The 13,901-nt window shown below is 33.9% G+C and overlaps 1 protein-coding gene across 1 annotated transcript; it reads left to right on the forward strand.

The window, feature by feature from the left end:
* The first annotated feature begins 730 nt into the window (after positions 1-730).
* On the forward strand, positions 731-13,556 carry LOC131982639 (ras-related C3 botulinum toxin substrate 1). The gene is made up of 6 exons (XM_059347167.1): positions 731-1,232; positions 6,332-6,403; positions 7,657-7,774; positions 8,977-9,039; positions 10,207-10,366; positions 10,450-13,556. The coding sequence occupies exons 1-6, from the start codon at positions 1,198-1,200 to the stop codon at positions 10,578-10,580; spliced, it is 579 nt and encodes a 192-aa protein (XP_059203150.1). The 5' UTR covers positions 731-1,197; the 3' UTR covers positions 10,581-13,556.
* Positions 13,557-13,901: the final 345 nt, after the last annotated feature.

Consider the following 13,901-nt stretch of genomic DNA (forward strand, 5'->3'; position numbering starts at 1 on the left):
TTTATTATTATCAAAACAGTACCCACATATCACATATTTACAAAGTTGAAAAAAAATGAGAAAAACACTTTTTCACTTATAAAATGACTTAAAAAATAAACTAAAACAATGTGTTGTGTGTTTTAACAAAAAATGTCATTCTGGTTTCCAGACCAGACATATTTATCACCAAGTAATTAATAATAATAATTTATTATTATTATTATTATTGTTATCATTATTATTGTTATTATTATTATTATTATTATTATTATAAATTAATATTATATATATATATATAATTTTAATAATAATGTATAATATATATAGTATAGTATATGTAGTACTATACTATATAAATTATATATATATATATAGTATTATATATATATAGTACTATATATACTATACTATATATATATTATACTATTATACTTAACCTATCTATATATAATAGGGGGATTCAAGAAACAAAAAGACACATATTATCAGGCATTTAGTAAAAATCGGAAAAGCAAGATAATAAAATAAAAATAAGTTATAATTCAGAATATAAGCAGACGGGCAAAGTCCAGACTTAACTTAATGGCATATTTGCTTTTTATATTTTTAAGGGATAATAAAATAAACTTTTGGCTCCTGGAAGGCAAAGCTCGGGGTAAAGTCTAAACAGAAGTGACGTCAGTTCCTCACACCGTGTCACACCCTTAATAGTCCGACGTACTCGTTATTTTATAATATTCCAAGTTAAATCTCCTTTGTAAAAACACAAACCTCTCGGTACATTTAATCTTATTAAATCCTCTGACTTTTATAAAAGCCTAAGTAGATCATCGCCAGCTCGTTTTGAGGCCGTTACAGCTGGTTACAGCTGGTTAAAGTGTGTGTGGGCGTCGCACCGGATGCACCATCTGGTGGCAGCTTGGTTTTTTCCTCTTAGGGGTGGTGGCCGCTGTTTTGCTCCAGAGCTTCCAGATCAGCATGGGAATGTTGCGAGGGAATCTCTAAACTAAACTTGTGTTAAAGTGCTAGATAAGTTACTGCAAGTCCCCCCAACCGGCTCTTCCACGTCCCCGGAGCTCCGCCGCACCGCCGCAGCCTGGTATCGAACCCGCGGTTGGGCCGTTTAACAGCGATCAACCCGGACAAAGGAACCGAGACTACCGAGCTCAGTTAGCTGGTCCCGGGTTAACTTAGCATTCCTCTAGCTGCGGCGCAATGCAGGCCATAAAGTGTGTCGTTGTCGGAGACGGGTGAGTTAATATAACCGAGCTGACTTTAACTTTGTGTCTCCCACTTTAATATTTAACTTAAATAACCACGTTAAGCTGGAAAAAACCAGACTCAGCAGACTAAACACCAGATAAAGCTTTTTGCTTCAGTTTTCCCAAAAGTTAGCTCCAACTTCAACTACCTGTTTACGCTCCAGGGGGGTTATTTAGTTAAATATGATCTTTAGCCATTCATTATATGGTTTATTAATAACATGGTAAACTCTTTTTGCATTACAAAACACAGCTAGTGTGCAAGTTTGTTGGTTAATCTGTGATTTAAGTGATCCCGGTTTCAGTGTTTTCTCACTCTTGGGTGAGTCAGACATAATATATCCCTCTAAACTAGGGCTGGGCAATATATCCACATAAAAATATATCCATGTTTTTAAATGTGATATGAATATCAAATTGTTTTTTCTTTCTTTCTCATATTTAGTTCTTTTGTAATGTTTGTTATTCTTTTCTTATATAAATATAAACATTTCTGTCCATATGTTGCTCTAATATGTTTCAACAGACCATAATTGACCCATTTTCAGCATTTTTAATAAAATTTGACCTTTTTTGACAAAAATATATAGGGCTGCAACCAACAAATATTTTCATTATCGATTAATCTGTCCGATTATTTAAACAATTAAACGATTGGTTGTTTGGTCAATAAAATGTTGATAAATATCAATCAGTGTTTCCCAAAGCACAAGATGACGTCCTTGATTATTGTTTGATTAATCGATTAATTGTTGCAGCTCTAAGTTAAATATTATCTTTTGCTGACACTAGCTATTCATTATAAGGGTTATTAATAACATGGTAAACTCTTTTTGCATTACAAAACACAGCTAGTGTGCAAGTTTGTTGGTTAATCTGTGATTTAAGTGATCCCGGTTTTAGTGTTTTCTCACTCTTGGGTGAGTCAGACATAATATATCCCTCTAAACTAGGGCTGGGCAATATATCCACATAAAAATATATCCATATGTTTTTAAATGTGATATGGAATATCAAATTGTTTTTCTTTCTTTCTATATAAATGCTGCCCTTGCTAGGGTTTCTCATATGTAGTTATTTTGTAATGTTTGTTATTCTTTTCTCATATAAATATAAACATTTTTGTCTATATGATGCTCTAATATGTTTCAACAGACCATAATTGACCCATTTTCAGCATTTTTAATAAAATTTGACCATTTTTGACAAAAATATATAGGGCTGCAACTAACAAATATTTTCATTATCGATTAATCTGTCCGGTTATTTAAACAATTAAACGATTCGTTGTTTGGTCAATAAAATGTTGATAAATGTCAATCAGTGTTTCCCACACCACAAGATGACGTCCGCGATTATTGTTTGATTAATCAAATAATTGTTGCAGCTCTAAGTTAAATATTATCTTTTGCTGACACTAGCCATTCATTACATGAGTTATTAATAACATGGTAAACTCTTTTTGCATTATAAAACAAAGCTAGGTTGTAAATTTTGTTGGTTAATCTGTGATTTAAGTGATCCAGGTTTTAGTGTTTTCTTACTCTTGGGTGAGTCGGACATAATATATCCCTCTTAACCAGAGTAGAGCTGCAACAGTTAATCAATTAATCGAACAATAATCGATTATTAAATTAATCGTCAACTATTAAATATTAAATAACAACGGTAGCTGATAAAAGCTGCCAGACTAGCTAAAGCTTTTTTGTTTCAGTTTTCCCAAAACTTAGCTCCAACTTCAACTACCTGTTTACGCTCCAGAGGGGTTATAAAGCACTTTGAGTTGCATTTATATGTATGAAAAGCGCTATATAAATAAAGTTTGATTGATTGATTTAGTTAAATATGATCTTTTGCTGACACTAAGTATTAATTATATGGGTTATTAATAACATGGTGAACTCTTTTTGCATTACAAAACAAAGCTAATATGCAAGTTTGTTGGTTAATCTGTGACTTAAATTATCCCGGTTCAGGGCTGCAACTAACGATTAATTTCATTATCGATTAATCTGTTGATTATTTAAACGATTAATCGATTATGTAGTATGTAAGTTTGTTGGTTAATGTGTGACTTAAGTTATCCCGGTTTCAGTGTTTCCTCAATCTTGAACAATAATCGATTATTAAATTAATCATCTACTATTTTGATAATCCAATAATTGGTTTGAGCAGTTATTTTTTAAAGACAATAAGTCCAAATTCTCTGATTTCAGCTTCTTCAATGTGAATATTTCTGGTTTCTTGTTCCTTTATGACAATAAACTGAATATCTCTTTGGTTTGTGGACAAAACGATTATTTTCATTATGGATTAATCTGTCGATTATTTAAACGATTAATCGATTAGTTGTGTGGTCAATAAAATGTATAAATATATCAATGAGTGTTTCCCAAACCACAAGATGACGTCCTCAAATCTCTTGTTTTGTCCACAAACCAAAGAGATATTCAGTTTATTGTCATAAAGGAACAAAGAAACCAGAAATATTCACATTGAAGAAGCTGAAATCAGAGAATTTGGACTTATTGTCTTTAAAAAAACTGCTAAAAACCAATTATTGTATTATCAAAATAGTTGAGGATTCATTCAATAAACGATTATTGTTCGATTAATTGTTGCAGCTCTAAGTTAAATCTTATCTTTTGCTGACACTAGCCATTAATAATATGGGTTATTAATAACATGGTGAACTCTTTTTGCGTTACAAAACAAAGCTAGTATGTAAGTTTGTTGGTTAATCTGTGACTTAAGTTGTTGTGTCACTCTTGGCTGAGTCAGTCATCATAATTTATCCCTCTTAACTAGAGTTTGGCAACATTTACTTTTCAGTTGAGAAATTATAAATTACTCAAGCGCCTTGTTTATGTGTTGTTTTTATGTTTATGTGTTGTTTTTTTATGTTTTTATGGTTCTGTGTTACTGTGTGGCGTGTTTCTAGCTTCTTAAAAGTCCAGTTAGTATATAAGGTTTGCCTGCTGATTGGTGAATGATTGAAGAAGGAGCTGTGACTTCCTTTTCTATGTGTTCCTATAATCTGTGGGAGGTCAACATGCTCCTGACTGGTTGCTGTGGGTGTGGTGGTGGATACCACAGCAGCCCAGTCACTGATGGGACGATGACTCCGTTTCATTTATTGTTTTCAGTTCTGAACTAGAGGGAGCCTGCAGGACAAAAGGGTCATGTTAAAGACTGCTGCACTTTAGTTTCACATTCAGTAAATACACCTTCTGCCTCCTCTAGTGAGCTTTAAAAAAAAAACTAAATCCAGTCTACACATCATGTAAATCTCTTCACTTAACCCTTTGAAAAGTAGTCAAAAACTGACAAAATAGCCTCAAACTCCATTCTGTCTGACTTAAACAGTGTTCACCATGCCATGTTGGTATTGTTATCAGATATCAGATATGATATCTGATAACTTTTCATTTTGACTTACTGGATCAACATTTTCAACACAAAAAATCACACAAGAAAGACACACCAAATTACAAAAACACACAAAACATCCATAAAACACAAAGAAAAACACACAAAAAGGACAAATACACACATAAAAACACATTTATTTATTTTTTACAAGAAATCCCACATAAAAACCCACTCAAAACACCAAAAACACTTTTTTTTTACAGGAACCACCCAAAAAATGACAGAAAACACACAGAAAACACACAAAAACACACAAAAAACATACAAAATTACAAAAAATACACATAAAAACACTTCTTTTTTTTGCAAAAACCCCCACATAAAACCCCACACAAAACACACCGAAAACACATAATTCTTTTTTACAGAAACCACCCAAAAAATGACAAAAAACATACATAAAACACACAAAAAAATGTAAAAAAAAAAAAACACACAAAAATGACAAAAAAATCAGACAAACACACACACACACACACAAAATGACAAATCATACAACAAAAACATTAAAGATAAAATATTGCATTAAAAAAGCTAAATGCAAACTGCAAAATTTGGACTCCAGAGAGTTAATTAACAGAACTTGTTTTAGACTTGGATGCTTTAAAAAGCAACTGAAATGATTGGATGATTTATCAATAAGCAGATAGACAGAAAACACTCATTTTAAATCATTTTTTAGTAAAAATGCCAAAGGTTTACTGGTAACAACCTCTCAAATGTGAGTATTTGTGTTTTGTATAAACCCATTTATCAGTCTAACATTAACCTTTTATTAACACATTCTTATGTTTCTGTTTTGGACTAGATGTTGTGAGATATATGTTGAAATGAAAACTTTTTACAGAACATTAAATGCAGAAAACAATGCTTTATAATATAAACTGCACGGCCTTCTGTGATATCACAAATATAAGGTTTGTACAAAGGCATATTTATTTGTATAGTGCATTTCATACATGTAGCAATTCAATGTGCTTCACACAAAAACAATGGACAAATAAAAAATATGGAACCATACACAATTTTAGCAATAATACAAGTAAAAAATGAAATATGTATATATACCATGGAACATCAACAGCAAAGAGGCAGTTTAAAGTAAATGAGAGAATAAAAAAAAGACATAAAACATAAAAACAATGTGCATTAACTGCAGAAAGCATCCAAAAAGAGTTTGGTCTTAAGTTTTGTTTTGAAAATGGCGATAGTTGGGGCATAAAGGCTTCATTTTTTTTTACAAAAGAATCCATCAGAAAGCAATCATAAAAATATATTTGTTTAACAGAAACCACCCAAAGAATGACACATAAAACACACACAAAAAAGAGACAAAACACACACAAAAATAGACAAAAAAATATACAAAAACACACAAAATTGACAAAAAACAGACAAAACACACACAAAAATGACAAAAACACACAAAAAAATTCACAAATCACACAAAAAAATTAAAGACAAAATATTGCATTAAATATGCTGAATGCAAAATTTGAAAAAAACCTGCAAAAACTTACCATTTTATACATTTTAGGTTGTATATATGTATTTATAAAGGCTCTGAGAGTGTGTAAATGTTTGTTTTAGGCACATTTAAAGTGCTAGAAAGCCTGTAAATACAAACTGAGTCATGTTTTTCTTTTCTCCTCCAGAGCTGTGGGTAAGACCTGCCTGCTCATCAGCTACACCACCAATGCCTTTCCTGGAGAATACATCCCCACAGTGTGAGTATCTCATCTTATTTATTTATGTAAGAGCAGATATCGATCAGCACTAAGTTGTTCCTCTCCGCCCTCGTCTGCTAAATGGCTGCTGCAGCATTCTGATGGCATCTTGTTCCTTAGTTGCCTTTCTGGTTGCGTGCAGAATATTGTACAATCACTGCTGCAACTAAATATTAAAAATGATTAACTCCATGGAGTCTTTTTGGGTTATTTAGTCCATGTCTGACTCCTTTCCATCCTGCCAGTATTCACCACTTAAAACATGTTTAAATGCCATGTTGGTATATATTTTTTTCACCTATATGACCTGATAATAATAATAGATTTTTTATTCTGACTTACTGGATCAACATTTAGAACCAAAAAGAAACAAAGAAAAACCAACATAAATGTGATCTTGTGATTGTGTGTGATCCTGTCATCAACTCTGGTTTTTATTCTAGTGGGACTCTATTTTATTTGGGTCTTGTGTGTTTAGCGTAACAGTTTGGTCATTTTGTGTATTCTTTAGTCATTTTGTGTCTTCTGTGTTGTTGTTTTTGGGTCATTTTGTGTCTTTTTTTGGTTATTTTGTGTATTTTTTAGTCATTTTGTGTCTTCTGTGTGTCTTTTTTGGGCATTTTGTGTATTTTTTTGGTCATTTTGTGTCTTCTGTGTTGGGTTTTTCATCATTTTGTGTCTTTTTTTTTGTCATTTTGTGTCTTTTTGGTCAGTTTGTGTCTTTTTTTTAGTCATTTTGTGTCTTCTGTGTTTTTTTTTTGGTCATTTTGTGTCTTTTGGTCATTTTGTGTCTTTTTTTTTTTTTGTCATTTTGTGTCTTTTTGTGTCCTTTTTTTTGTCATTTTGTGTCTTTTTTGGCCATTTTGTGTCTTTTTTTAGTCCTTTAGTCCAACATAAAATGTGATAAAATGCAATGTCATGAAGGAGTCTGGATTTGGAGCTTTTGGAGACTCCAGAGGGTTAAAGTAAAGTGAAGTTGTGGGAAGTAAAACCTTTCCTGTGTCTGTCTGCCTGCAGCAGCTGTGTGTCTGTATCTGTCTGTGGCTCAGCAGGCTCCAGATAAACAAGATCTTAGATCAGCAGAGCCAAATAATAAGCGATGAGTCATTTTCAAGACAGAACTGGGCACAACAGATCAATTAAAAGTCTGTGTTCCATTTTAAGACCTCGGTTTTATTTCCTTTTACTGCCAGTATGAATATTTAATGAGCCCTGATGGGTTTAACTCATTCTAACGTCGTTTCTTCTGTCAGGTTCGACAACTACTCGGCCAACGTGATGGTGGACGGGAAGCCGGTGAACCTGGGTCTCTGGGATACAGCAGGACAGGAAGACTACGACAGACTCCGCCCACTTTCCTACCCACAGACGGTAAAATGAAACTAAAAACCAGACAAGAGACGCTCTATTATATCTCACTTATTATGATATTCTCTTTGATGTGCTGTGTTGTCCTTGAAGTGTGTGTTTTTTTTTTTTTTGTAATTATCTTTTTATTAGGAAATTTCACAACACAAATGGATTTACAGTTGTTAGCATCAAAATTGTACAGAGACACGAAGGTTAATAATATGAATATGTAAAGAAAAAGAAGACACAAAAACCTACAATTTAACTATTTACATCCAATAAATACATAACATGAATAAATAAATAAATAAATATAAATGTATGTAGCAGTTGGGCATCATTCAGTTGTATTCACATCACTGAGATGAAGTGGGAAAACCAAAAAAAAAAAGGAATTCAATTAAAAAGTGGACGAACAAAATCTGGTCTTAAAGCTTATATATATATATATATATATATATATATTTGTCACATCTATCCAATTATTATTATTTTTTAAATATTTTTTTTATTAATTTAAACAAAACACCAATGGACAAACAAAAATAAAAATAAAAAGAACAACAACAAAATCACAAAACCAACCTAAATGAATAAATAAAACAACAATAACAAATAAGAACTTTAACGCATTAAATAACATTAAAACTAAACTAGACACAAACAAACATAATTACCACATAAAACATAGTGTATCCAATCCACTTTATTTATATTATAGCACAATTTTAGCAAACACAAGATTTCCAAAGTGCTGCACAAACAATAAATAGATAACACAATACAAAGAGATGAAGTAAACAATAGAACAGTAAAATGCAATAAGATAAAATAAATTAAAAAAAAGGATAAAAATAAATAAAATAAAATGTAAAATGTACTGCCTGCACAAAATAAAATATGCATGTATACAAATAAAATCATAAAATCAACACTCTACGTGGTGTTAAGTATATCAGTAAACTTACTAACCTAAGAGAAAATAATAAAGGGTTAAGTTAAATCTATCCAGTTATTAATTGTCGGCTTGACGTGTGTTTTGACGTCAGTGGCATTTGTTGCGTAACATTTGGGAAAGTTTGGGAATCTAGAACGAACGAGGAAGTTAAAGGGAAATAAACAGCCACACCTTTTATGGGACATGATACTTACAGCAGGGTTTTTACTCTTTAACAGGAAATGATTGACACGGCTCTGATTGTATTGTTTTCTTTTCCCACCAGGATGTGTTTCTCATCTGCTTTTCTCTCGTGAGTCCGGCCTCATTTGAAAACGTCCGTGCCAAGGTGAGTTAATGTCGAAACACTACGTAAAGACTTTAATGATGATGATTTAATGAGAGGCGTCAGAGGGGAAACTGATTGGTTTTATCAAAGGATGACTCAGATTTAAAAGATTGATTTTTTTTTTACCCATGTATTATCCTAATTCTTATTCATGCAGTGAGATAATCTGTGCTTTTTGTCTCAAAAGCAAAATGAGGCGCACTATTAACATGTTTCATGTGTCTCTTATTAATAAGATATTGTCAGAATAAGACAAAGGAGCACAAATGGAATGATCTAGTCCAGACTGTGTATAGGAAATAATAAATAGATCTATTTCAACAAAACCGATACAATAATCTCCACACTTTATTATAATGCTAATAACTTTATTTATATAGCAGCTTTTAAAATCATCAGTTTATAAAGTGCTTGGACAGAGAAACAGTTCATCACAAGGAGGATGATGCCATGAGGCTGAAAACAATTCATACATTAAAAGAAAAACAACAGCCGTGTTTCCTTTAGGGGGAAGAGTGTCTGCTGGGAAATGTTTTAAAATATACATTTAAAAAGTGGCATCCATACAAAAATCCTTTAAAAATATTAAATAAATATTTTAGGAAAATATAAGTTCATAAAATGAATTTTATATTCAGTAGGCTATTCAATTTAATTATCCTAAAAACCCAGAGTCCCCCCCCCCATACCAGGATGGTTCGACCCAACCTGTCCATCACCTGGCATCACCTGTCAATCACTTGAAAACTCAAAGATGGAGTCGTGGTTGAAGCGTAGCAGTTATAGTTTTAAATGGTTCTATGGTCACTGTTTTTACTACATTAGTTTGAATCACTACATTTTAGTGATGGGAAATATGTGCAATAAATTTAGTCATGGGTTATTAACATTTAAAATGGTTGAAATAGTTGTTTTTTTCCAAATGATTGAATTTTGTTTGTGTTTATCAGTTCCAAAGTTTAATAAATCAGACACTGATGACACAGCACTCTGTTTTTAACTCTTTTTTTTTTTTTTTTTTCTTTTCAACCAAAAATGCTTTGCCCTGGTTAGGGGGAACTGGGCTGAAAAATATTTCACAGGAGGAACATGACTGAAAAAAGGTTGAGAACCAGTGTATTAACCCTTGTCCACATTGTGTGTGTGTGTGTGTGTGTGTGTGTGCAGTGGTACCCTGAGGTGAGACACCACTGTCCCAACACTCCCATCATCCTGGTGGGCACCAAGCTGGATCTGAGAGATGACAAGGACACCACGGAGAAGCTGAAGGAGAAGAAGCTCACTCCGATCACATATCCCCAAGGACTGGCCATGGCCAAAGAGATCGGTAACCACACACAGTCAGCACTAAGGAGTTGTCTCTGAACTTTAATTTACCGAACAATAAACTGATATGTGTCGTGTCCTCAGGTTCCGTCAAGTACCTGGAGTGCTCCGCCTTGACTCAACGTGGCCTTAAAACGGTGTTTGACGAGGCCATCCGGGCCGTCCTCTGCCCTCCACCGGTCAAGAAGAATAGGAGGAAGTGCTCTCTCCTCTAAGACTTCCTTCACTGGAACGGTTACAGGGGAACACAACGCTAGTGGTGAGGGGTGGCTAAAGCTAAAGACAGACACAGGAGAAACACACCAGTATACACACAAACACACAGACTTCACATACTTTCCTTCCAAGTGTAGCTACAGCAGTTCTACCAACCGATTCCATGAAAAAAAACACAGGATAGATAGGGTCAGATCCTAGACCCTAGATTGGGGGTCGGCAACCTTTTCGGCACCTCTCCAGTAGCTACCTGTTGCTTTGACAAGAAAGAAAAAAATTAAATTTGTCTACAATTTAATCCACATTGTTGTACTGATTCTTACATTCTCTAATTGTACAAATATGTATCCTGTAGGCAGGAAAAACAATATTTTAGTCGACTTAAATGTGCATTACAGCCTTTGAACATCTGGCTCTTTGCGCCATTTTAAATAAAATTTTTGCAAAACTAGCTACAACAGAAAAGACAGATTCCTTTACAAGAACTACCAGAGCTTCATGATGAGTGATTTGCAGTAAAAAAGTGGCAAATTACTTTCATTATAAGGCTCAAAGATGGATTTTTCTTTCAGTTTTTTGGCCAAAAATGTCTCTTTTCATGGAAAAAAGGTTGCCGACCCCTGCCCTAGCTCGTTCCCAACTACATATACTGTATAGACAACACTATGAAATTCTTGAGGCCTTCTAAAATGGATTGGATGTTTTTGTAAAAAATGGACCGTGGAATGTTTTCAATTTGTTCTTCCACTGGTTGTCCACATTTTTGTTTCTGTTTACAGTCTCGCTTGTCTCGAGTGGAAGAAAATTTGCCAAATACATTCTGCAGATGTTTTAACAGAAGAGAAAAACTTTTGTTTCATTGTCTCGAACCTTTTTAAAAACCATCAGAATACAGCTGATAGTTTGTGTTTGTTCACCTTCATAATCAACAAGGCATTTTATTATTTTTTGTTTTATTGGCGACGGCAACTCGTGTCGTTGCTCCGTCAACAAGGAACTTGAAGTAAACATCTCTACGGGTTCTTTTTGCCTCAAATTACTGTTCGTGCTGCACAAATCTCTTAACCCTTTGATGCACAACATGGTCTAAAGTGACCCAGTGACAGAGTTTTTATGTTCTATATCTTTGCAATAAATCATTTTCATTATTCAGTATTCCAGGTTTTCCTCAATCAGTTTGTTTTCGATCATCATACTTCCTAATTTTTATGTTTTCCTTTATTAATTTTTGTGTCACTACTCTTCTAATGCACAACACGGGTCAGAAATGACCCATATCCCTTTTTAAGCTAAGTAGCTTGCTAAGCTAACTACTTAGCTAATGCTGCGTTCGATTGCACTCGGAACTCGGAGAGATCCGAGTTGGAAATTCCGACTTCCGAGGTAAATGCGTTTCATTTAAAAGTTATTCTGGGGAAGAACATCAGCTACATCAGCTATTAGTAACACAATCGGTAAATTAAACAACACATAACAGACTAAATGTTGAAGATAAAGTGACTTTTTACCTCTCACGGTGTGTGGCGCCATTTTGCTTTGGCGTTTTCCACGTATTTCCGACCTACTCGGGCTGCTTGGATTGGATCCTACCCCAATTCCCGAGTCGGAATCCCGAGTTCAAGGGCCGTTCTATTGCACTTTTCCGACTCGGAGGTCGGATCTTTCCGAGTTCTGAGTGCAATTGAACGCAGCATAAGTATTTAGCTTAGTAGCTTGCTAAGCTAACTACTTAGCTAACTTCTTGGCTAAGTATTTAGCCTAGTAGCTTGCTAAGCTAACTACTTAGCTAACTTCTTGGCTAAGTATTTAGCCTAGTAGCTTGCTAAGCTAACTACTTAGCTAACTTCTTGGCTAAGTAGTTAGCTGTGTAAACATACAAAAACCTTTTTTTCTTCATAAAGTATGAGAGGCAAAATGGAAATTTGGAATATTCAATCATAAAATAAGTTGATATCAAAAGAGCACAGAAACACACAGCAGCATTAAATAACATGAAGGGAATGAATGAGGGTCATTTTTGACCCATGTTGCGCATTAGAAGAGGTTAATATGTTGAGCATCAAAGGGTTAAATCTGTTAGTTTTCAGTCCTAGCACACAAGTCATTTAGTCCATTCATTCTCATGGACTCTATGACGCCTGACGTACTGAAAACTCACACTGGAACAGTTTTTTTCCAACACCAACTGTGCTATTAAACCCCGACAAACCTAAACGATCCAGTATTTTCTGTGTTTGGCTCCGACCGGTCAACTTTATGGTATTTTTTTCTTCCTTTTTTCCTCTTTTACAACGTTTCCCTAGAAGTGTCTCTCAACTGTGTAGCTGCCCAGGAGTGCAACGCTGAAAACTTTATTATTAGATATCGGATTAGAACTGTTTAGGTGTTTTGGTGGCGGGGAACAAGAGCACCTTTAATGCTCTGTGGGCATTTATCAGAAACCTTTTATGTGCAGCACATTTGATTCTTTAATAGCATCACTACTGGCTAAGCAATGTCACTAAGAAGAGCATTTATGCGGCTAATAACAGTAACAAAGCTGCTGTCGGTTCTGGTGTAGTATACAGTGTACTCATCCTTTTGTTATAATCATGTGATTTGACTGTTTTGTATCACTTCACTCACTGTATTGTTAAACTAACACTATGAATATCCTTTTGTTTATTACCTCTACAGTTAACGCTACCTTAATCTCCCTACATTTGCCTAGCTTTTTGTAATTAATGCTGATAGCATGTATGTGCAACATATACTGAAAAAAAAACTAAGATTAGAATCGCAACAGCTATATTTTTTGCCTATTTACAAAAATGTATTTGAACTACTAGATCAGGAGTTAAGTACATGTTGCTCATCTGTATTGTATTCAGACATCAAGCTGTGCTTTAATTCAAGCCAATGTTGTGACTCTTTAGTTTTATGGATAAAAAGCTATTGTCACTTTTTGAAAAAGCCAATAAATTCAAGTAAAACAACTCGATTCTGAATTTTTGTTGGACTTGATGCAACACAAGAACACATAAAGCACTTTTTATTATTGGATTCTACTGGAAAATGTAGATGTGTCATTCCTACACTGCAAAAAGGTGTCAAAAACAAGATAAAACCACTAAATCTGAGGCAAAAGGTACTCAAAACATGTGAAATTACCCATCCATGCAGCAAGATATTTTCACTTGACAAAATTTCTTGAATTAAGATTGTTAAATCTAGAAATAAACATGTCTACAGATGCATTTAGAAGGCTTAAAATAAGACGAAAATGCTGGTTTTAAGATGAGATTACTTAAAAATTAACCTTTAACAGCCTCAAAATAAGT

Source organism: Centropristis striata, chromosome 13 (assembly GCF_030273125.1).
Source record: "Centropristis striata isolate RG_2023a ecotype Rhode Island chromosome 13, C.striata_1.0, whole genome shotgun sequence".
NCBI lineage: Eukaryota > Metazoa > Chordata > Actinopteri > Perciformes > Serranidae > Centropristis > Centropristis striata.

What these genes read in the sequence shown, in the direction of transcription:
- LOC131982639 (XM_059347167.1), top strand. Translation starts at nt 1,198, where the DNA reads ATGCAGGCCATAAAGTGTGTCGTTGTCGGAGACGG. An exon ending in CACTTTCCTACCCACAGACG is followed by an intron (nt 7,775 to 8,976) that starts GTAAAATGAAAC and finishes TTTTCCCACCAG; the next exon opens with GATGTGTTTCTCATCTGCTT. An exon ending in TTGAAAACGTCCGTGCCAAG is followed by an intron (nt 9,040 to 10,206) that starts GTGAGTTAATGT and finishes GTGTGTGTGCAG; the next exon opens with TGGTACCCTGAGGTGAGACA.